Source organism: Molossus molossus, unplaced genomic scaffold, assembly GCF_014108415.1.
Source record: "Molossus molossus isolate mMolMol1 unplaced genomic scaffold, mMolMol1.p scaffold_m16_p_20, whole genome shotgun sequence".
NCBI lineage: Eukaryota > Metazoa > Chordata > Mammalia > Chiroptera > Molossidae > Molossus > Molossus molossus.
The window spans coordinates 41,104,258-41,127,871 of NW_023425356.1; the positions used below are offsets into that span (position 1 = coordinate 41,104,258).

Consider the following 23,614-nt stretch of genomic DNA (forward strand, 5'->3'; position numbering starts at 1 on the left):
TCTAATGAAGAAAGGTTTATTGATATGTCAACATCATTCAGATACATTACTGTTATAATCAGAATAAATCTATTCATGTTATTTCTTAGAACTAAAATACACATTATAGAATTGATTACAAAATTTATTATCCTCAAAGACTGTTTTGAGGTAAACTGAGCCACAAATAGACTAAACTTTATTAAAATACACTCAATTTAGGGTTGAATTTAGACTTCATTATGTCCTAAGAGTATGAGAATGGAATTTGGCCTGGTATAAAGAATTGTGCTAACTTTTACTAACCATGAGTACAGTTTGTTGGAAATACATAGAAAATAAAATGGAGAGAAATGGTTTATGGACTTTCATGCCTTAGTAATTCCCCACACAAAAATTCTTGAGAGGTCAGCGTTCTCTATAGCGTTCTCATTTCTTTTTTAAATACCAGTATAAAAACAAAAGACTCTTTGAATGAAAGTCCTAAAGCTACCCTTCAATGGCAATTTTTTTTTTTTTTTGTAATCCTCACCCAAGGACATTTGTCCATTTTTTGTTCAGATAGAGTGGGAAGAGAGAGAGAGAAAAAAACATCAACGTAAAGGGACACATCGAGTGGCTGCCTCCCGCACGACCCAACCAGGGCCGGGGACAAACTGCAACCGAGGTACGGAGGTACGTGCCCTTAGCGGGAACCAAACCTGGGTCTCTCTGGACCACAGGCCGACGCTCCAACTGCTGAGCCAAACCGGCCAGGGCATCGATGGCAAACTTTTAAAAAGAATAACAGAATGAAAGAATTAGCCATTAGAGGAAATAAAATACTTTTCAGTAAATGGCTATTTTTATTTATAAATATAACCACATTTGTCCTTTCAAGAAAAATTCATAACAATGAATAAGTATCAAATGCATACTATTTTTTCAAGTGTATATTATTCTAAGAGCAACAGAATATAAAAGAAAATTAAAAGACATGGTTGCCTATCTTCAAGTTGTTTATTAACTTTGAAATTTCACTTTAGAATTCTGAAATCAGAATTGGGGAACAGATATCTGAAGTAGGATTTAATCTGAAACTCACAGACTATTTACAAACCAAATCTGATCTGACTGTACTTTGGTTTCTCTTATAACAGCATCAACAATAGTACATAATGTCTTATTGAACATTTACTCAAAGTCTGACTCTCCATTTAACACCCTGAATTTAATTATGTGACCATGATCAAATTACCTATTTTTCTGCACCTGAGCTCACCTATGAAATGAGGAGAAAATAATATTTACCATATAAGTTTTATATATGAACTAAATAAAATAATGTATCTAAAATGTTTAGCACAATGCCTGGCACATGTCAATAAATACTGACTGTTATGAAAATCAGTTTTCAGATATAGAAACCAAGGTGTCAGAGTAGTTAAAACCTTGTGCAAAATTACATAGAGTGGTGGTAGGTATCCAAACCTCTTGGTTTGACTTGGGAGGCCATGCTTTTTCCACTAATGAAAAGAATAACCATCTGCATCTTCTTGCTTTTCAGTGGTTTTATGAAATTAAATGAAATAAAGTTTTTTAAAAATAAAAGTTTATATGTAAGCTAAAAGCTCTTTGATTTGCCTTTTTATACTGCTCTGGCAAACCATTTGTGTATGGTTGAACACCATTTCTGTAGTTGTTTCATCTTTCTCAAAGTCACAAAGGAAGTTCACAGAACCAACACTCACTACAAGTCCCGACTCTTAATCACTTAAGAACTTAGAGTTTTCTATTTATATATGAACAATTAGCATTGAGTAAGCAGCATGTTAACCTAAATTAAACAAGTTTCATTTCCATCTGATCTAATACTAGGTAAATATTCATGTATCTCTAAGGAAAAAAAGACTGTCACTCACACTTTAAAAAAGAGACAGAGTTAATACAACAATCTAAAATTAAAAAGCAAATAATGTGTTAAAATGATCTACTAAAGCAGGATTTAAAAAAATTCAAATAAAACTATTTTCCTATTAAAGAAAAATAAAACCACAGACTTAGGATTAGGGAAAGTCTACAATATTCAAGTATAATATCTAATTCTAGAAATTCAGAAGACAGATAGCATGTCCTTGGATATTTATAAATCATAACTTACATCCCACAAAACTGAATAAATTATATTCCCTGCTGGCAAGATCAAGTTTTACATTAGTATAACATCTAAAACAGTTTTTTGAGAGTGGAAAAAAAGTGAGCTTAAAAAAAAGTAATTACACAGCTTATTTCACTCAGCATAATGTCCTCAAGGTTCATCCATGTTGTAGCATGTGTCAGAATGTCCTTGTTTTTGAATGCTGAATAATATTCCATGGTACGTATATACCAATTTTGCTTATCTATCCATGGGTGGCCACTTGGGTCGCATCTACGGTTTACCTATTGCAAATAATGCTGCTGTGAACGCGCGCAGACATGTATCTCTTTCAGACACTTTCAATTCTTTTGTGAATATACCTAGAGTAGTTCAAATTAGAGACAGCAGATTGTTGGCTGCCAGGGGTCGGGGAGAGGGAGAAATGAGGAGTTACTGTTTAATGAAAATAGAGTTTCAGCTATACAAAATGAAAAGAGTTATGGAGATGTTTGGTGTTGGTGGTTGCACATTATGAATGTACTTAATCCCACATTAAAACATTTTTAAGTACACTTATAAATGGTAAAGATAAATTTTATGTTATGTGTATTTTATCACAATAAAAAAATTGGAAAAAATTACATGAGGAAACACTCACGGGGGGGAATCTGGGATCTTAAGAGTATCTTTTTTTTTTTTTTGGTCATTTTTTTTTTATCCTCACCTGAGGACATTTTTTTACTTTTTGTTCAGATAGAGCGGAGAAAGAGAGAGAGAGAAACATCGACATGAAAGGGACACATCAAGTGGCTGCCACCCGCACGACCCAACCAGGGCCAGGGACAAACTGCAACCGAGGTACATGCCCTTAGCAGGAACCGAACCCAGGTCTCTCTGGACCGCAGGCCAACGCTCTAACCGCTGAGCCAAACCGGCCAGGGCTTGGTCATTTATTTATTTATTTTTATTTATTTATTTATTTTTTTTATCCTCACCCGAGGACATTTTTCCATTTTTTGCACAGATAGAGTGGGAGGGAGAGAGAGGAAGAGAGAGAGAGAGAGAAACATCGACGTGAAAGAGACACATCGAGTGGCTGCCACCTGCACGGCCAACCAGGGCCGGGGACAAACTGCAACCGAGGTACGTGCTCTTAGCGGGAACCGAACCCGGGTCTCTCCGGACCACAGGACGATGCTCTAACCGCTGAGCCAAACCGGCCAGGGTGGCTTGGTCATTTATTATAAGTAAAATTAAAATCATGTTTTCTCTAGTTAATTTGGTGAAATCAGTGATACCTATCAGTCCCAAATTTTGTTTTGTTTTATTTTCGATTTTGAGAGTACATTTATTAAAGCTGGGGACAGTGAAACAAGGCAGGCTTAGGACAGAAGCAACAAGAGAGGGCTGCTTTGCTCTCTCAAAATGTATCTATGTTTAAGGCTAGCACACATGTAAGCCACATAATCTTTTCCTCTTTCAAAATATTTTCCTCCTATAGAAAAAAATGTTTTCATAATTAAATTCACCTATAAACTCTTTGTTCCCACCAACAACTTTTAATAAAGATTTCCCCCTTGGCCGGTTGGCTCAGCAGTTAGAGCGTAGACCGGCGAACCAGAAAGACCCGGGTTCGGTTCCCACTAAGGGCATGTACCTCGGTTGCAATTTGCCCCAGTTGTGGTCATGTGGGTGGCAACCAGTCGATGTGTCTCTCTCACATCGATGTTTCTCTCTCTCTCTTCCTCCTTCTCTCCCTCCCATTCTATCTGAAGATAAATGCAAAAATGTCCTCGGGTGAGGATTAAAAAAAAAAAGATTTCCATTATTCTGAATAGATCAAATTTTAATTGTTAATTATTAATTTTGTGCAAACTACTTAAAATTCCTATATTTAATACTTACATCTAATTAGTATAATCAGCTTGCAAAATTATTTGTCTCAGAAGGAAGAACAGGAACATAAAATAACAATTTATTTTGTTTAAATTTATTTAAATGGTTTAATTTAATTTTTTTTAAATCATTTTAAATGACATATCCTAGGCTCATTTCTTTCCCATAACATTTCTAGTGTTTCCTCATTGTTGGTGTATCAGTAATACAATTTAAATTCATCATCAGCGAAACCCAATTTAATAGTATTATCCGGGCATGTCACTATATTAAAATGGGAACAACCAGAGCTATGTGGGTCAGAATGATCTGAAGTTGAATCCCAGCTCCATCCGTTTATTAACTCTGTTACCTAAGTAGGTTATTTAACCTTTTTGTATTTGTTTCCTAATCTGTAATTTCTAATAGTTATAGATATTAAAGGAGACAGCATTTGTTCAGTCCCTGGCACTGAGAAGATGCTGAATAAATGATACTATCCTCAGTAGTGATGTTATAGTCGTTCATAATAATATTTAAGTCTTGAATCAGTTCTTAGCTTTAGAAAATATGAGTTTTTAAAATAATGACAAAAAACTCAGCTAGCAGTACTAACACATTACAAAATAAACTTGAGGGTAAAAAGTGCTATTAGCAGTAAAAAGGACCAATTCACCAGGAAGCTATGCCATAACTTCAAAATATATAAAGCAAATGCTGACTGTATTACAAAAAAACTGACAAGCTCACAATTACAGTTGGAAATTTTAACATCAACCACAGAACTGGTCAAATAGACAAAAATCAGCAAGCCTTCGATCTAATGGACAGAGAATCTTGTCCCTTAAAAAAATAGAAGGAAACAGAAAGGAATCAGGTGACACCAGTTTAAATGATGAGTTTAGTTTAAGACACTTAAGAGTCTGAGCTGAAAATACACCACTGAACCATGAGAGAGGTAAGACTGAAAGTAATGTTGACAAAGAGACTGGAGCAGATGAAATCACAAAAGGAGACCATATAGGGACGTGGTAGTGAGAGTAATACATCTAGTAATAAGCCTAGAAAACTTTTTGCAAAAGCATTAGTATATCAAAAGTTCCTGAAAGTAACAATTACATTTATCTTTGGCTAGAAGTTTAAGTACTATTCAATATTTATGTTTACAGGTATGGCAGGAAAACATGGTTTAAAGGTAAAGACAATAATAGCATTACTATAAGACTTTTTTGTTGAGACCTCAGAAAGATCTAAGAAGGTAACTTGAAGAATTTTTCAGAAACAAAAAAGGCCCTTTATTAAGGGACTTAAGAGTACAAATCTCTCTATTAAACAACAAGACTTCCAAAAATGTTAAAGGCATTGCCCATAGCAATTTCACAGGGAACCCAAGATAGAGAAGGGTTTATTTAAAAGAAAGTTGTGGCCCTGTCTGGTTTTGCTCAGTGGTAAGTGTCGGCCTGCAGACCAATGAGTCCAGGGTTCAATTCCGGTCAAGGGCATGTACCTCGGTTTCAACTTGTCCCCGGCCCTGGTAGGGTTGTGCCGGAGGCAACCAGTCAATGTGTCTCTCTCACATTGATGTTTCTCTCTCTCCCTTCCTCCCACTCTATATGACGATAAATAGAAAAATATCCTCGGGTGAGGATTAAATAAAAACAAAAAATTATAAAAGGAAGTGTGGTTGTGATTTTTGTCTAATGGAGTGAACCCCAATAAGATTGATAGAAAACAGATTTTTAGCAGTGTGGTCTGGTAAAAAAAAAAAAGTACCCCCACTTGAACTAAACAGGATAGAGATAATATCAAATGGAAAGAGGTCTTTGGACTCCCTACCTTTCACAGGCAGAACAGGCTGAGAAAGCTCCTGGGCAGCAGCTTGCTTTTCTTACGGCAAAAGTTCAGATGCCAAAATTAAGAACCCAGAGAGCAGAGTCAAGAGCAGCTGCAAGTAATTCCCAGGCAGCAGGACTGGGCCCTAATCAAGGAAGTGGTGACATGTGCTAGGCTGGATTTTAGATTTGCTTGAGATCCTCTGTGCCTCTTACCCCCTCCCTGACCTTTTTAATGTGAAGGTGCAGAGTAGGTATGTTAAGCTAATGCCATAATGGGTTAAGACTGGGAGTCTTGGGAAGAAGGGTATGGACATGTTTTGCTAGTAGAAGGGGTGTAAACTATTGTGGCCAGAAAGTAGACTCTGTTACATTGTATTTTCCAAAATGGCTACACAAGCTCTCTCATGCCACCTGTTCTTCTTACAGTGTAATATTGACATTCCTCCTGCTGTCAGTAGGTTTTATGTTCCCTCCCCCTGAATCTATATATATATATATATTTTTTTTTAATCCTCACCCGAGGACATTCTCTGATATTTTGTTCAGATAGAGTGGGAGGGAGAGGGAGAGAGAGAGAGAGAGAAACATCGACGTGAAAGGGACACATCGAGCGGTCGCCACCCACACGACCCAACCAGGGCCGGGGACAAAGTGCAACGGAGGCACGCGCCCTTAGCAGAAACCGAACCCGGGGTCTCTCCAGACCACAGGGCAACACTCTAACCGCTGAGCCAAACCGGCCAGGGCCCCCCTGAATCTATATTCATTAGCTTTTTAGTGAAATTTCCATCTATAATGTCCTACTATCGTTTAGTTGAACTTGGCAATTACATTTCTGAACATGAAATTCTATTTAAAATGACTTCCAATAAAAAGTTAAAAATGCATGGGTATGAAAAATATGTTGGCTCACATTATAATAAATTATACCTCTGCAACTTCTCTGAAAATGTACACATTTAGGGGGAAATCAATTCGTAATTAATGGTACTGAAAATAAACTGAATTTTGTTTTGAGGACAGATGGTTCCTTGTACATTAGGCCCTAAGCTTCACTATGTAAAGGAAGAATAACCATTACAGCTTAACTGAATGGAACACACTGAAAAATGCCCCTAATTCTAGACATGAAATATTTTATAGGATCACATCCACTTTTTTAAATTGTTTATAACTATTTCCAAGCAATCTGGAAGAATTGTTGACTTTTAAAAAGTAATTATAGAATTATGTGTTGTGCTGTATGACACAGAGGGTCCCAAGATACAGAAAGTTTCAAAATGCATGAAAAACTCTTCTTGCCCTAGGCGGTTTGGCTCAGCAGTTAGAGTGTCGGCCCGCAAACCCAGGTTCGGTTTCCGCTCAAGTCATGTACCTTGGTTGCAGTTTGTCCCAGGCCCTGATTGGGGTCGTGGGGTCACGTGGGTGGCAACCACTCAATATGTCTCTCTCACATCAATGTTTCTCTCTCTTCCTCTCTCGCTCCCTCCTACTCTATCTGAAGATAAATGCAAAAATGTCCTTAGGTGAGGATTAAAACAAAAAACAAAACAAAACAAAAACTCGCTTCTTTTTTGCTCCTCCAGTCCTTCCAACAGCACTGAAATTAAATATTTACACTATACATTAAATTTTCTGATTGAAATACCAAGAGTGGTTTCTTGGATCTACATATTCTAAGGGGAAAATACCAATATACAGCATGATCTAGGACAGCACTGTTCTGAGCTGGACTCAAGCTTCTGTATTACTGAAACACAGCCTTGAGGACGGTGTTTGCATCACTTTTCACTATGGGCGGATGACTGGCCTATCATGGTGTTAAAAGTTCTTTAGAGGTACAAGAGGATGTTTCTCCAAATAGATGAGACCAATCCTAGAGTCTACGGTACACTCTAACTTTATACCCTTTGTACAACTTAGGAAGGAATTAAACTGATCAACTGGCTTTATCCTACATATTTACTATATACTTACTGTGTCAGTTAAAATTATTATGGTAGCCCTTATTCCACACCTTTAATTGATCCTCCTCCTGACCCCGTTTCATTTATTTTACTGATGTTTAACCTCACTGATTTACTCAGTCATTTATCCCATCTGCTTCACCAAAGAACTTAGTTTTTGGTGGTTTTATCATTTCTTAACATAAGACTTAATAGCAGGGAATTTATATATTAAGTTAATAAAATATTCTCTCCAATGCAAATGTCACATGCTTTGAAGCAGCTAAATCATTAGTGAGTCTGAAAAGCTGCTGTGATTTCCTTTTCCCAGAAATCATGTATGATTACACCAGTTTTGTTCCCATGTTAAGATGGGATAAGAGAGTAATAAGAAAATTCATTTTTAGAGGCTTAAAAAGCAAAATATATGTAATGACAAACACACACAAAATTCCAAACTGCATGGTATATAATGTTTCACAAAACAGCTCTATAAAGTGTTTCAAACCAAAGCCACAGCAGTGTAACAAAGTTTACTATAGTTTTGAAGACTATTAAAGCATTTGAAGATGATAAAAACTAATCATCTTTCTTTCCTAAATCCAAGCAGAAGTCTCATTTTCCAAAATCATATCCTATGATCAGGCATCAATGCCCATGCAGAATCTGATCATGTCCAACACAGGTCACCTCTCCTAAACCAGGCAGCTCATCATCTACTTCACTGACACAAAAACATATAATACTCTCATTGTTTTGAGTATAAGCTTTCAAGTTAAAGCTGCATACGTTCATAGTATGCCTCAGAGTTGGATTACATTAACTGTTTAGTTAATTTTGTAGAGATGCCAGTGTAAGCACATAATACACACAGATTTTTAATGTTTTTTAATTAATGTGCAAGTCAAACTTTTCATATTTTTAGAATTTGCCACAAGACTCTTCAGTGAAACCTTTATAATCTTTATACACTAAGCAAAAGGTTTTTGTGATCTTGAAATTACCCTGATCTAGATACAAGTTTACTAAAGTACAAAATGAATCTAGGTAGTAATGACCTAAAAAAAAAATCTTAAAATACTTTTGTTTACATGGAAAGAGTACTGACTCTAGTTCTACAGTGTTTATATAAAGAAACCATCAACAAAAAGTGCTCAAATTATACACATAAAAGGAAAGATGAAAAAGAGAGAAGCAATTACTAAATCAATAGCAAATAAGTTAAATTCCCTCTCCCGGTCAAGAAGAAAGTGTGCAGGAAGAATAGCTATCAGCAATATCCCCACCCCTTTTTAAGTTTTGCAAAATTCAGTATTCTGCTCCCAAGTGTGTAACTATATGGACAAGTGCAATCTTAACTTGCCACAACTGTGTTTAGAGCCTTACTAAAATTGAAATACAGATTTTATACATTTCAAATTTGACATATCCATTAAGGAGAAAGTGAAGACTAACATTTGTAAATCTATTACAGTTTAAGAAGTATTTTCACATACATCATCTCATTTATTCCTCTGCAGAAGGCATAAGGATTCACATTTAATAAGGAAAGAAATTGCGGCTTTGAGAGTGTAGATGACATGCCCAAAGTTAGCTATGAAGGGATAAATTTGGAACTAAAAGCCCAAGCTCTTAGTTTAACAAATAACATTTTCACTCACTCCTTTAATTGAAGGACTTGGTTAACAGGTCACCTTATTATTGATTCTCAATGTAGCAACATATATGACTTGCTGTGATAAAAAGAAATGGAGTTGACATATATTCACCAAACCTATATCCTCAAACCAAACAAAACTATTCCATTTTAACAAGCATAAAAATGCTAATGAGTTTGCAATCACTACAAAGCTGAGTGTATTTTTTCAATGTTTAAAAACTTAAAAATCACCCCATAGTCAGCCAAAAATAATTTTTAACAGAACTCATTTTGACTTGACATGACTCTTTCTTTAAAAAATTTAAGACCACATATACAGTTAACAAAATAATGTAATTATTAACTTCTATTAATTGTGACTTGTCTAAACGAGGGAAAATTGCAATTTTAGTAGTTTCCTATTGACTAATGAATAGTGAAATTAGCAAACTTTTTATTAATAATGCCCTCTACTGGTAGTTAGAGAGGATCTACTATACTTACTCTAGGAGATTGGATTAGTTTCTTTAAGGTGTGGTCTCCCACCACCTGCACATAAATCCCCTGGATAGCTTGTTAAAAATACAACTTCCTTCCTTTACGAAATATCTACAGATACTGTGATTTCAGTAAGTCTGGGGTAAGATCCAGAATTCTGCGTTTTTAACAAGTTCCCCAACAAATAAGTGGAGAATCACTGGTTTGGTTAGTTATAGCAACATCTGACTTCAAAGGACAACAACTTTCTGAAAAACTCTGTAAAGGCATCATTATACCTTTTTATAGATAAAGACTGAGGCTTATACCAATTTACCCCACGTCACATGTTAAAAAGCAGCAGAGCCACTAGTATTTTCTTATTTCTGGAGGTATGTGTCCTTAAAGGAAAGAATAAGAACACCGTTATGAGCCTTAAAATCCAAGTATTAATTCTTTAGATAGAGCTACATAGGGAGTGCATACTATACCTTCTCAACCCTGGCTCCCCATGAAAATCACCTGGGGAATTTGTAAAAAACGCTTATGCTCAGGTCTCACTCCCAGAGAGTCAGATTTAACAGGCTTAGGGTAGGGCTTTGCCATTGTTCCTTTTTTTTTTTTTTTTTTTTGGTACATGCCCCTAGCGGGAACCGAACCCGGGACTTTCTGGTCCACAGGCCAATGCTCCAACAGCTGAGCCAAACCGGCCAGGGCAACACTGTTCCTTTTTTAAAGCTTCCAATGATTATAATCGACCACCAGGGCTGAGCACCACTTAGGCCAGCAGTGCTAGGTCTCTGAGTGCACAGAACTACCTGGAGGACACAGACCACTGGACCCCAGCCTCAGAGCTTCTGACTCAGTAGGTCTTGTAGAGTTTCAGAGTTATATTTTGAACAAGTTCCAGGTGGTGATGGTGATGCCCGTTCTGTGACCACACTTTGAGAACCACTGGTTAAGCATATTGGTTAGTGGTTCTCAATCTTGCCTACACATTAGAATTGCCTGGATAAATTTTTAAAATTCTGATAGTAGTCAGGTATACCCTCAGACCAATTACATCAGAATCTCTGGGGTAGGGAACCCAAGCATCAATGTGTTTAAAACTCCTAAAATTAAAAAGGTTTGTATAGAAAAGGTTTATAAAACCAATTAATATGTTAACAAATATCCAAGAGGGTAGTATAGTATGCAATATTTCCACAGCTTTTTGAGCCAGAAACACTTCTGTCAAGGCACATAATTAATGGCCTTGAATGTGTGAAATAGCAGCCTACAGGATAAAGTGGAAACCGCTTTGAGGAGCCTACAAGACATTCCCTTCCAACCTCGATCTAGCCTCATCTTTTGCCAAACCCTTCTTCCCTGCATATGTCCCTGTTAAAGTATTAATAACTCTTTATTGCAATTATTTGTTTTAATATGATTGTTTGTACTATTTCTACAAGCTCGTTGGAGTAAGAGATTGCATTTTATTTATCTTTGTTTCCCCAGAACCTAGTATGATGCCAAGCATAGCTGGTGCTCAATAATTTGTTGAGAAACTGAATACAGATTGATATCCCTACTATCTGCAGAAAAGGTGGTGTCAAGCATGGCTTTTATGCAACCTAGAATGTGCAATAGCTTTTACATAGCAAAATCAGAATTGAATACATCTCCCTCAGAGAGCTACTCTTATTTAACATTGCTTAAAATAAGAAAGGGACTATTTGCACTTAGAGATGATATTTAACTTGCCCTGGGATCTGCCACATATTCAATTCATTAGTAATTTAAAGGGGGCAAAAAGTTTTAGTAATTTTTTATTGTAAGCATCCTTTAGCCAACTGTGATCCAAAAAGAGGTACAAATGCTTTGCACATTAACAGTGAAATAAAGTTTCCAAAAACCTTTAAAGAGAAAAACAAACAAACTCCAAACTACTATTGTTTTGAAAATCCAAGTTTTTCAAACTTGGACATATTTAAATCAGTTTTGTTTTTGTTTTGTGAATTTACAAAGAACAGTATCCTTCTGTTAGCAAGCTAATTCAGGTCAAGCAATTTTGGTATATCCCCCCAAAATTGCAAGATTAAGTTTAGTATTCTCCTTTACTGCCACAAAAGAAAACAATTGACCTCATGCTATAAAGGTCTTGGTCCATACTATAGCTTTCTCGCGCTATGTTTTCTATACACACATATTTAAAACGATTACATATGTGTAAGTCTCAAAACATCATGAGACTATGTTGTTTTATATATTTTTTATGTATGTCGTTATATATACAGGGTAGGGCAAAAGTAGGTTTACAGTTGTGTCTATGGAAAACAATACAATAATTAAGACATCATAACACAAGAATAAACGCTGTGTTTTACATACTCACAACTGCAAACCTACTTGTGCCCCACCAGCTATATATACTATATTAGTTTATAAAACTTGCTGGAACACTACCAGTAACTCTGAAAAAGCTGGTAAGCCTAGAAGAGAGAAAAGTAATAAAACTTTAAAATTAATTCATATTTACCTCTGAATTCCTTCAAGAATATTCTTCACAGCTCCCATTAACTTTTGAAGATATATAAATGCTTCTTCAAATGACTGTATTTTTGAGGAAGTCTGAGCTGAATTTGAGGCCAACCTTTGAAACACGTCTGTGCTGAAACAGAGAAAAAGAAAAGATACCCGTAGGTACACATGCACATTTACTGTAATTCACGTATTTCCATTTCTAATGTACAAAATAACATTTATAACATCTCTTTTTTTTTTTTTATCCTCACCCGAGGATATTTTTTGTTCAGATAGAGTGGGAGGGAGAGAGAGGAAGAGAGAGAGAAAGAAACATCGACATGAAGGGACACATCGAGTGGCTGCCACCCGCACGACCAACCAGGGCCAGGGACAAACTGCAACCGAGGTACGTGCCCTTAGCGGGAACCGAACCCGGGTCTCTCGGGACCGCAGGCCGACGCTCTAACCGCTGAGCCAAACTGGCCAGGGCTTATAACATCTCTTAAAGCTGATCTGTTTAAATTGTTTTCTTCTAAAAGTTTTATAGTTCTAGCTCTTATACTTAGGCCATCTATCCATTTTGAGTTGATTTCTGTATGTAGCATTAGGTCAGGGTCCAACTTCACTATTTTGCATATAGCTATTGAGTTGTCCCGGCATTATTTGTTAAAGATACCATTCTTTACCAATCGAATGGTATTGGTATCCTTGTTGAAATCAAGTGACCAGAAATGTGTTTATTTCTATACTTTCAATTCTATTACACTGATTTACATATCGATATTTATGCTAGTAGCACACTGTTTTAAAATTCTGTAGCTTTGAAGTATGAGTCCTCCAACTTACTTATTAACAAGTCTTCCAATCCATGAACTCTGGATTTTTCCATTTATTTGTGAATTTCTTTCAGAAATGTTTTATAGTTTTCAGTGTAAAAATCTTATACCTTCTTGGTTAATTTTATTCCTAAGTATTTTATTCTTTTTTATAATGTAAGTAGAATTGTTTTCTTTATTTTCTCTTTGGATTGTTCATTACTAATGTATAGAAATACAATTGGTTTTGTGCATTTATTATTTTAAAAATAAAAACCATAGCCCTGGCCTGGTTTGCTCAGTGGTTAGAGCGTTAGCCTGCGGTCCAGAGAGACCCCCGGTTCGGTTCCCACTAAGGGTATGTACCTTGGTTGCAATTTGTCCCCGGCCCTGGTTGGGTCGTGCGGGTGGCAGCCACTCGATGTGTCCCTTTCACGTAGATGGTTCTCTCTCTCCCCCTCCCACTCTATCTGAACAAAAAAATGGAAAAATGTCCTCAGGTGAGGATAAATAAATAAATAAATAAATAAAATAAAAACCATGAACTTATTTTATTTAAAACACATTTATTTTAAATTTTTTATACATTTAAAGCCTAGTCATCATATAAAATATGAAAAATTCAGGAACGCTGAAAGAATGAAATATGTAATACCCATAGTCCACCACTAGAGATAAGCATTATTAATATCCATAAGGTATTAATCATTAAAACTATCTAACACTTGCTCAAATTCCTCACAAACAGAAGAGCCACAAAACCCTGCTATGAGCTCACCAATGATTACTAAATCACGAGAAGGCAGGGCAAGGGATGGCATTTACCATGTGCTAAATGCCCAAGCAGTTTCAGGTCAGTAATTATGCATGGGGCCTACCAGAGCTTCAAATGAGCATCTCTACATGCAAGAGTCAAGCATAAATATGTTGAAAAGTTCTACAGTGACTCAGGTACTTTATTTTTATTGTTGACACTATTGCAGATGTCCCCATTTTCTCCCCCTTTGCCCACTTTCAAAAATGCAAAATTTTAAATATTCTTTTCTTTAGCTCACATGTTAGGTATTATAGATGATATTTCTTAGTATGACAGACTATAAAATCTTTTGAAAAGACAATTTAATTATAGTCAAAGACTAAAAATGGGCCCCAAATCTAGTATTCTAATAGATGAATAATAGAGAATAGATGTTTAAATGGACTGCTAATATTTACTTTGCTGGTCTTGTAAACATTTACAACAGATAGATGATCTTAATCCAAAACAACAGTCATACTGGTCCCTTTACGCAAAATCATACTATAAAGCATATAGTATGACTGGCAACATAATTATATCAATATTATGAGCTTATGGAAAAGTATGAGAGGGAGTGTTGGCCTAGTTTAAAATCAGTGGCTTTAAATTATTTTTTAAGTTACTCTAGCGGCAGCCTATTTAAAGAACTACTCACAAATGGCCTCTATCTTTTCATTTTACCAATCCAATAGTATGTGTGTGAAAGCAATAAAAGAGTTTCTTCCTTTGAAGTAAAAGCATCTTCCTTCTAAAGAAAATCTTACATGAATTTTCCCTAACTCAAATGGACTTCTTAAATTATTAAAAATTTAAAGCTTTGTATACCACTAATTTGTTCAGCCAATCTAGGTGACTGTTCTTTAGTTTCACATATATAGGCAATGCTTCTCACCAAGGTTTCATTCTGAACCACCTAGAGAGACTTTTTATTTTTATTTTTATGCACTATCTCAGCTTCGCCTCAGTTCTACTGAATCAGAATTTCTATGGATACATCCCAGGCATATATATTTTTTAAACTCTCCAGGTAATTCTGATATGTACCCCTATTTAAGCATCACTGTTTCTAAGGTACCAATTTGACAAAAGACCCTCAATAAGATAACCTAGTACATTGAACTCACAACCCAAACACTAATCATTCAATGAATAACATTAATGATGGAAAACCCTAAAATTCAAAAATTCTTAGAAATTTAGTACCTGTTCTCATATATTGTAATCCAAACACTCTCTAAGACAGACCAGATTTCTTGATGCTTGTTGGGTTGGGGAAGATGAGAGCCTGAGAAAATGGTGATTTCTTGGTTGTCAGACTTCATTGGAGAAGTATCTTCTTGCTTTTTACCTGCTGTATTTTCTGAAGGACTTTGATTACGTTTTGCCTTGACCTGGGGAAACAGATATTACATGAAATGCAGCTAGTCCTGCACCAGTAAGTGAGAGAAAAGGAATGCCAACAGGGCGTCCAAATGTTCTAGCTTTCTGGGAAGTGCTGACTATTCTCTGTCCTTGATTCCTTACAGAATATCCCCAGAGAAGTATCAGAGCTAAACAAAAAGGTTTCCTTTTCCATTATATCAAACAATATTTCCAATCTATTTACTATAGTGACCTTTCTTAGCTAACATGCTATATCAATTTCAAAATACTGTTTGAACTCTTCTATACATATGGTATTGAACTAGAGAAAGGACACAATGATAAATAGGTATACTCAAGCCTCCAAGCTCTTTATAATCCAGTAAAAAAAATGAGATTCAAAGGGCTGTAAAAAACAAACAAAAAACAGGATAGAATATAAGCCTTAGTCTATGGGCAATGGTGAACCACTGAAGGGTTCTCAAGAAAATATATATTCAGAACTACACTCTAAGACAAACTGGAACAGAAGAAAGTGGAGGCAAGAAACTGGTTAGGCCCTGGCCGGTGTGGCTTAGTTGGTCAGGTGTCATCCCATGCACTGAGAAGTTGCTGGTTCAATTCCCGGTCAGAACACATGCTTGGGTTGCGGGCTCAATCCCTGGTGGGGATGTGCAGGAGGCAGCTGATTGATGCTATGCTCTCACATCGATGTTTCTCTCTTCTCCCTTCCTCTTTGTCTAAAAATCAATAAACTAATCTTGAAAGAAAGAAAGAAAGAAAGAAAGAAAGAAAGAAAGAAAGAAAGAAAGAAAGAAAGAAAGAAAGGAAGAAATTGGTTAGAAGGCTACTGAAATAATCCAGGAGAGAAATTCTAAAAACTTGAATTAGGTAGGAAAAGGCAGTAGAATAAAAAAAAATTTTTTAAAGTATGCAAGAAATATTTTTAAAGACTTGTCAAAGACTAGATTCAAGGACCCTAAGATTTTTTTAAAAACTAGATGCCTAGAAAAATGATGGTACAAATAAGAGAAATTTGGGGTGTCTATAAAGTCTACAAGTGTGTTTTAAATAGTTCGAACCTCCTTGATTACTTCTCTAAAGAAATGTAAAGACAGCTTTATTCAGTGAAAGTGGGACACAAATACTTCCAACTAACACCTCTCAGAAACATGTGCAGGCATTGATGGAAATGTCTCATGTGCCACATTCACTGCAATTTTATTTTATTATTATTATTTTTTAAAGTATGTTTTTATTGATTTTTTTAAGAGAGAGGAAGGGAGAGATAGAAAAATCAATGTGAGGAACATCAATCATCTGGCTCCTGCATGCCCCCTACTGGGGATCGAGTCAGAAGCCCGGACATGTGCCCTGACTGGGAATCGAACTGGGACCTCTCAATCCATGGGACAACACTCAATCCACTGAGCCACACTGACTGGGCTGCAATTTTAAACAATACATTACATTACAATACTATGCATTGCTGATGAAGGACAACACATTGACATACCGTGTATTATAATATAGTAGCAATAAACTAATGTATGTTTATCCATGTTTCTGGATTTTATGACCACCTTTAGTAAAGCCAAAAAATGAAGGCTGTTGTAGATAAGGGAAAAGGAGTCAAGCATTACAAGTAGATAAGATTCTTAGAAAATAATATAGCAAAAAAGGTAAAACAAAACAAAACAAAAACCCTGAAGGATGAAAGGTGCAAACAAGCAAAAAGAAAAAGAGAAACCAACAAGATAAGGGAAGAATCAGAAATATTCAACAGCAATATAAGCCAAGAGAGCAGTTTCAGGAAAGGGTGGACAACATCAAGTGCTGAAAGAATGCTGAGAAAGAAGAGGGAGAAAGAATGATAAAAGAGTGGGTGTGATCATTAGAAAGCAAATGATAACAGAATTATTCTAATAGAGTGTGGAGGTAGAAGTGAAGGAAGAGATGAAAACAATGGTTATAGATTGCTCTTTTTTTAAGAAGGTTGGTAGATGACGGAAAGAGATAGTACAAGAAATTGTATGGCCAATGGAAAGTATTTAATAATAGATCTGAGCATATGTTAAAGCAGAATAAAAAATCAAGTGATTTTCATAAAAATATTATCTTGGAGAAAAATATCAACTTAGGTAAAAATAAAAGCTAAAAGAATAGAAAAAAATTTTAACTATGAGTTTAAAAAACAAGATTGTTGGTCTTGGCTGTATCATAACTTATTCATGAACTTATATAAAATTACTCTCTCTAGATTTCCTTGCTGATAAAAGTGTAACTGCCCAGGACAGTTTCATGCTTATCAAATTGAAAAAAAGAAAATTCCAATACTATTATACTATTAGTAGTAAGTTAATATTTACTGAGCATTTATTATGCACTGGAACTTTCTAAAAACTTTTCATCTACTAGTTCACTTACTTTTCACAACTACCTTATGAAACAGATACCATAATTATTCATATTTTATAACTGAGGTATTTTCTGGGTAACTCATGCAAGGTCACACAGATGATAAGAGACATTAACAGGATTTGACCTTCAGCAGTCTGACTATGAACGGGGTTATGAGTTCTCTCCAACTGTGTAAGTAAGTATTACCCTTCTCTATCTTTTGGGGCAGGAAGAGAAAAAGTAATTATTCTTCCTGTTCTGCCTATTTTCATTAATGATGAACTTAATAAATACATAGGGATGGAAAAATGTATTTTGTTCTGAGATAAATTTGTAACCACCATATAATATTTTGTCCTCAGCTCTCAAACAGCAGTGCTACAAGTATGCCAGCAGTTCTTTACCACACATTACGCAGCACTTATGTGCTAGGCACTACGTGCTTTACAAATATTAATGTATTGTCAGTTCTGAGGCAGAGATTCTTCTTCTTCACCACTCACCTTCATGAACCTTTTGCTAATGTGGCAAATGAAAAAAATCAGGATCCAGGAATAAATAACTTACTAAATAACAATTCAATATTTTAAAATATTCAGTGGGCAACATATAATGGGCATAGCATTATCTGATAAAGGACACTAAATTTTAACATTAAATTTTTATGCTACTTCCCATCTCTACATTTCTAATTAATGAAAGGACCTTAAAACTTGACATTCATTATTATTTTTATCTCAATCAATCCTAAATTTTTATTCACAATAATCTTAAATCAAAGACTGCTAAGCCCATGGGTATCCTGAACTTTCCATCTTGTTCACTATGTTTGTTTCACCAAAGATGTGGTTCAGGGGTCAGTTCTGTGCTGAGAAAGAATATTTGTTTCCCAACACAATTCAAGTACAATATTCAAGCTGTAACACACTAACTTCCCAGTCTATTCCTTCCTATTAATAATTATAGAAGTCATGCTTGCCATAAAAATGCAACTGCCAATGTTTTGGTCATCTTAAACCAAAATATCATTTCATCCCTTAAATCAATTCTTTCTTCCAGAATTATCATGTATTTCTTATTAATTTATTTAAAAATATGCTTCTTTTACCCCATGGGATAGTCTCTTAAGCAAGTTAGTTCTTTCCTTACTAACTGTGACTAAGTTTAGCATCATCTAATCCTTTCATTATGTGACTGAAAATTCACTGAGAGAAAACTGGCAAATTCAACAACTCAGAGAAAAAAAGAGAATGATATACATATATTATCAATAAATGTATCTAGTAATTGTGACACAGTTTTTTGAGCTATTTCTGTCATATAAACCTCCCAGAATTTTCTAGATTTAAAATCAGAAGACTGTAGACATAGATTATTACCAGGGACAAAACATACACAGTTGATTTAAAAGGGGTGAAAGAGCACCAGGACTAGGATGACTGCATAAGAATAATATGAAAAGACTTGTTAAAACTGGGGCAGGTAGCCACTGGCCAGTTTGGCTCAGTGGTTACAGCGTTGGCCCATGGACCAGAGTCCTGGGTTCGGTTTCCGCTAAGGGCACATACGTACCTCAGTTGCGGTTTGTTCCCGGCCCCAGGTTGGGTGTGGGTGGCAACCAGTCAATGTGTCTCTCACATCGAAGTTTCTCCTTCTCTCCCTCCCGCTCTATCTCAAGATAGAAGCAGAAATGTCCTCAGGTAAGGATAAAAAAAAGGGGGGGGGACAGGTAACGGGTAAAGTCTAAATTAGATCTACAGGTTAGATAATCATATTACTTAATATTAATTTCCTGATTAATTTTACTAGTTACATAAGATATCCTTCTTCTTTAGGAAATATATAGAGAAGTATTTAGGGGTAAAAGGGAGTCACATCTGCCAACATACTCAAGAGTTCACAAAAAAATGTGAAAGACAAGTCGATGGACAGGTAGGTAAGAACAAGGGAAAACAATAAAGCAAATGTGATAAAATGTTAAAATTGGGGAGTCTGGGTAAAGAATATATATGGGAATTCTATGTACTACTCTTGCAACTTTTTTTGTAAGTTCGAAATTATTTCAGAATGAAAAGTAAAACAAGAACATTTCTGAATGCCACTCCCAGATATTTGAGTCAATAAGGTTTGCGAGGGGCTTGGCACCTGCATGTTTAAAAAAATTTCCAAAGTATAGCCCAGCTGGTGTGGCTCAGTGTGGACTGAGAGTCGTTCCATGGACTAAGAGGTCCTGGTTCGATTTCCAGTCAGGGCCTATGCCTGGGGAGCAGGCTCGATCCCCGGTAGGGGGCATGTAAGAGGCAGCTGATCGAAGTTGCTCTCTCACATCAATGTTTCTGTATCTTTCTCTTTTCCTCTTTCTCTTAAAAAAAAAAAAAATCAATAAAAACATATTTTTTAAAAAATTTCCAAAGTATTTTGATGCATGTTGTGGTCCACTGATCTACAGCACTGGGAAATGAGTATTCAAACAAAAGTGCATAGCTTTCTTCTATCTAATAAATAAAAAAATCGAAATCCCAACAACTTCTGTGACACTATTTCCATTAGAGATTGTGTTTTATAACTTGTAATAAGAACTGCTTACTCGCCCAGGCCGGTTTGGCTCAGCGGTGAGAGCGTTGGCCGCGGACCAGAGAGACCTGGGTTCGGTTCTCGCTAAGGGCATGTACCTCGATTACAGTTTGTCCCCGGCCCCAGTTGGGTCATGTGGGTGGCAGCCAGTCAATGTGTCTCTCTCACATTGATGTTTCTCTCTCTCTCTACCCCCCCCCCTCACTGTATCTGAAGATAAATGCAAAAATGTCTTCGGGTGAGGTTAAAAAAATAAATGAAATATAAAAAAAAAAAAGAACTGCTTATTCAATATTCAATTCACTTAATATTTTACTTAATGCCTTTAGTATGTTAGAATAAGTTAGAATTTAAATATCCTTTACCTATTGTTGTCTGCTAAATACATTTAGAATGTATGTAATTAGCTACTCTAAATGGCATTCCAAAGATGTCTTACCTCTGTGAATGTTTGGAGTAGTTTGTTTACTTGAGCAAAGGCCTGTGGAAGAACACCATCATAATTTGACCTTGTACTGAAAGCATGTAACAGGCTTTGAGAATCCTGGAGCAGGAATTTCACTGTTGTAAAATCTACTGCACTGTTTGCTGGTAACAGAAAATTAAGAAGGAAAAACTATGTAAGAATGGGTACACAACTAAAAAATGTCTTTGGAAAACCAACATAGTGTTAATTATGAGACTTAAGAAGAGTACACATTTACACCTACAAGCCATTCCTAATTTATCTGTCTGGTGTAAAAAGCAACAATTAAGCAGACTCAATTACAAAGGTCTTGGAGTAGGTTCTCGTATTCTGTATTCAGATTCCAGGAGTTCCTGAAACATGGGCAATTCAAAAACATACTCTTCATAAAAGAGAGATAATCACCAAACAAATTAGTTAAACTACAGATTTTCAAAACTGAGATTGTTTCACCTACAGATTACTATGGAGGCACCAGAAGAGACACAGTTTGGTGGTAAGCACATAAGTAATATGTGGTACTTCTCATACTCAACTTAGTTATTACATAGTGATTTACCTTCAAATTCCATTACATAAAATGTAATACAAAATTTATTGAAAATGACCTGTCTTCTTTCTGTGCATGACACATTTAGCAAAAAAATAAATAATTTGGGTAACAGTAAGCTGGGGACAAGAAAAGCTAAGAGAACCCCCCCGTAAATTAGCAAAGTGAGTTCATCTACAAATAATAATTTGAAGGTATACTTTTCTCTCAAGGAACTAAAATTACATTACATTATCAAACCAATTAGGAGAGGTGGTGACAATAATTTCAAAGATTTAAAAAGTTATGAACAATGAATCAGTATCTTTGTGTCACTAAAACTCAAAATAAGAAGAATTTTTTCCATTATTAAGATAGAATGCTACTAACAATTTTCAAAGGCATTCAAAATAACCACGCTACAATGTGTTTTATTTTACTGTTCAGTTTCAACAACTGCTATATTCCAAAACACCAGTACGGGTTTTCACTGGCACTATGAGTTAAAAGAATAAAGAATTCTCCTCTATCACTTATACAGCAAGTATTTGCTGATGAAATACTGAAAGGTCAAATGAACATTAAAGATAAATTTTAATAACTAATTAAACAAATAGTATAGTTCCTTACAAAACACTTTTAGTTATTTTTAAAGTCAACGACCAGTTTAAATTCCTGGGGAACAGAAAGATGAGAAATGCTCCACACAGGACAGAAGGGAGAGTGGAGGACCCTAGTCCACCTCCTGAGGAGAAGAAACTGAGCACAACTTTGTAAGGGTGCTTCTCCACTGCAGGCTATGTTCATTAGGGCTTACTTACATCCTTGAATTAATCACTTTATTTCTGTCTTACAAAAATTATTTACGAAGATTATGAGCAAAAGGGAAATAAATAATGGTGATAAAGTCAGTACCTAGACACAACATAAAAAAAAAAATATCTAGCCCTGGCCGGTTTGGCTCAGCGGTTAGAGCGTCAGCCTGCGGTCCTGAGAGACCCGGGTTTGGTTCCCACTAAGGGCACATACCTCGGTTGCAGTTTGTCCCCGGCCCTGGTTGGTCGTGAGGGTGGCAGCCACTCGATGTGTTCCTTTCACATCGATGTTTCTCTCTCTCTCTCTCTGTTCCTCTCTCTCCCTCCCACTCTACCTGAACAAAAAAATGGAAAAATATCCTCGGGTGAGGATAAAAAAATAAAAATAAAAATAATAATAAAAAAAAATCTATGTGACTGAAATAGTTCAATGCTTATATAAGAACAGTCATTACTTAAGTCAAAGTTAATATGGATAACAAAGTCAGAAGAAGCTACTAGTCCTTTTCCACACACTTTTCTAAGAACTGATCTAAGGATTCCTGTCTGGTATACTGAAGGCAAACACATATGTATAATTCAACAGCATGGATACTATTAAAGATAGTAAACAAAATCATAATCTGTGATTCTTAATTCAAAATTATCTTACAGCTGAAGGCACTTTTACAATTCTATTTAATATTCTTCACAAGTCAGCACACATTAAGCATCAGATTCTTCTAGACAAAGGATCAATAATGCACATAATGATTTCAAAAACGATTTTTTAGCAGAACAAACAGTCACCGTCTCTTCATTTTTTCACTATAGTCAATGAAAGCTGCTGCCTACCATCTCTGGGCTGCATGTACGAACAAAACACTGCCCACCTACTCCAGAGGCACTTCAAGAAGCCTCAGGTTCTGGACAACATGGTTTAAAAAACCATCAACTTAAGCGGTTGACTATCGTCTCTTCTGGTTCTAAAATTCACTGTGCACAAAAGCCAAAAGTTTCCTATTCCTTATTCATGTTTTAGATAGAAACCTTGATACACTATTTTTAAAATTAGTACATGAAATGTGATCAAAGTTGTGTAATTAAACACAATGAGAAATGAAAAAGAATCTAAATAATTCTAGGACTTCCGGTCAAGATGGCGGGTAGGTAAACGCAGTATCGCGTATTCCCACAACCACATCCAAGTTACAACTAAACTACAGAACAACCACCATTCAAAACCACCTGAAATCAAGCTGAATGGAAGTCCTACAACTACGGAATTAAAGAAGCTGCATGGAGACTGGTAGGAGGGGTGGAGGTGGATGGGCTGGTCCCACACCCACGTATGGGGATAAAAATCAGGAGGACACCTCGACTGGGAAGGTCCTCCCTGAGGACTGAGGGGTCCCAGTCCCACACCAGGCGCCCTGCTCAGGGTTCCAGTGCCAGGAAGAGAATCCCCATCACTTCTGGCTGGAAAAACCAGCCAGAACT

At 36.0% G+C, this 23,614-nt stretch overlaps 1 protein-coding gene across 6 annotated transcripts in view; it reads right to left on the reverse strand.

The window, feature by feature from the left end:
• SWT1 (SWT1 RNA endoribonuclease homolog) overlaps positions 1–23,614 on the reverse strand; it is an 81,143-nt gene that overhangs the window by 20,186 nt on the left and 37,343 nt on the right. For 5 of the 6 annotated variants that reach the window (XM_036272054.1, XM_036272055.1, XM_036272056.1 and 2 more), the window contains 3 exons: positions 20,765–20,913; positions 15,193–15,380; positions 12,389–12,520 (listed from right to left, as the gene is read on the reverse strand). In XM_036272054.1, the coding sequence (XP_036127947.1) occupies positions 12,389–12,520; positions 15,193–15,380; positions 20,765–20,913 (469 nt within the window). The remainder of the gene's footprint in view (positions 1–12,388; positions 12,521–15,192; positions 15,381–20,764; positions 20,914–23,614) is intronic. The other variant, XR_004960864.1, reaches the window with a different exon arrangement.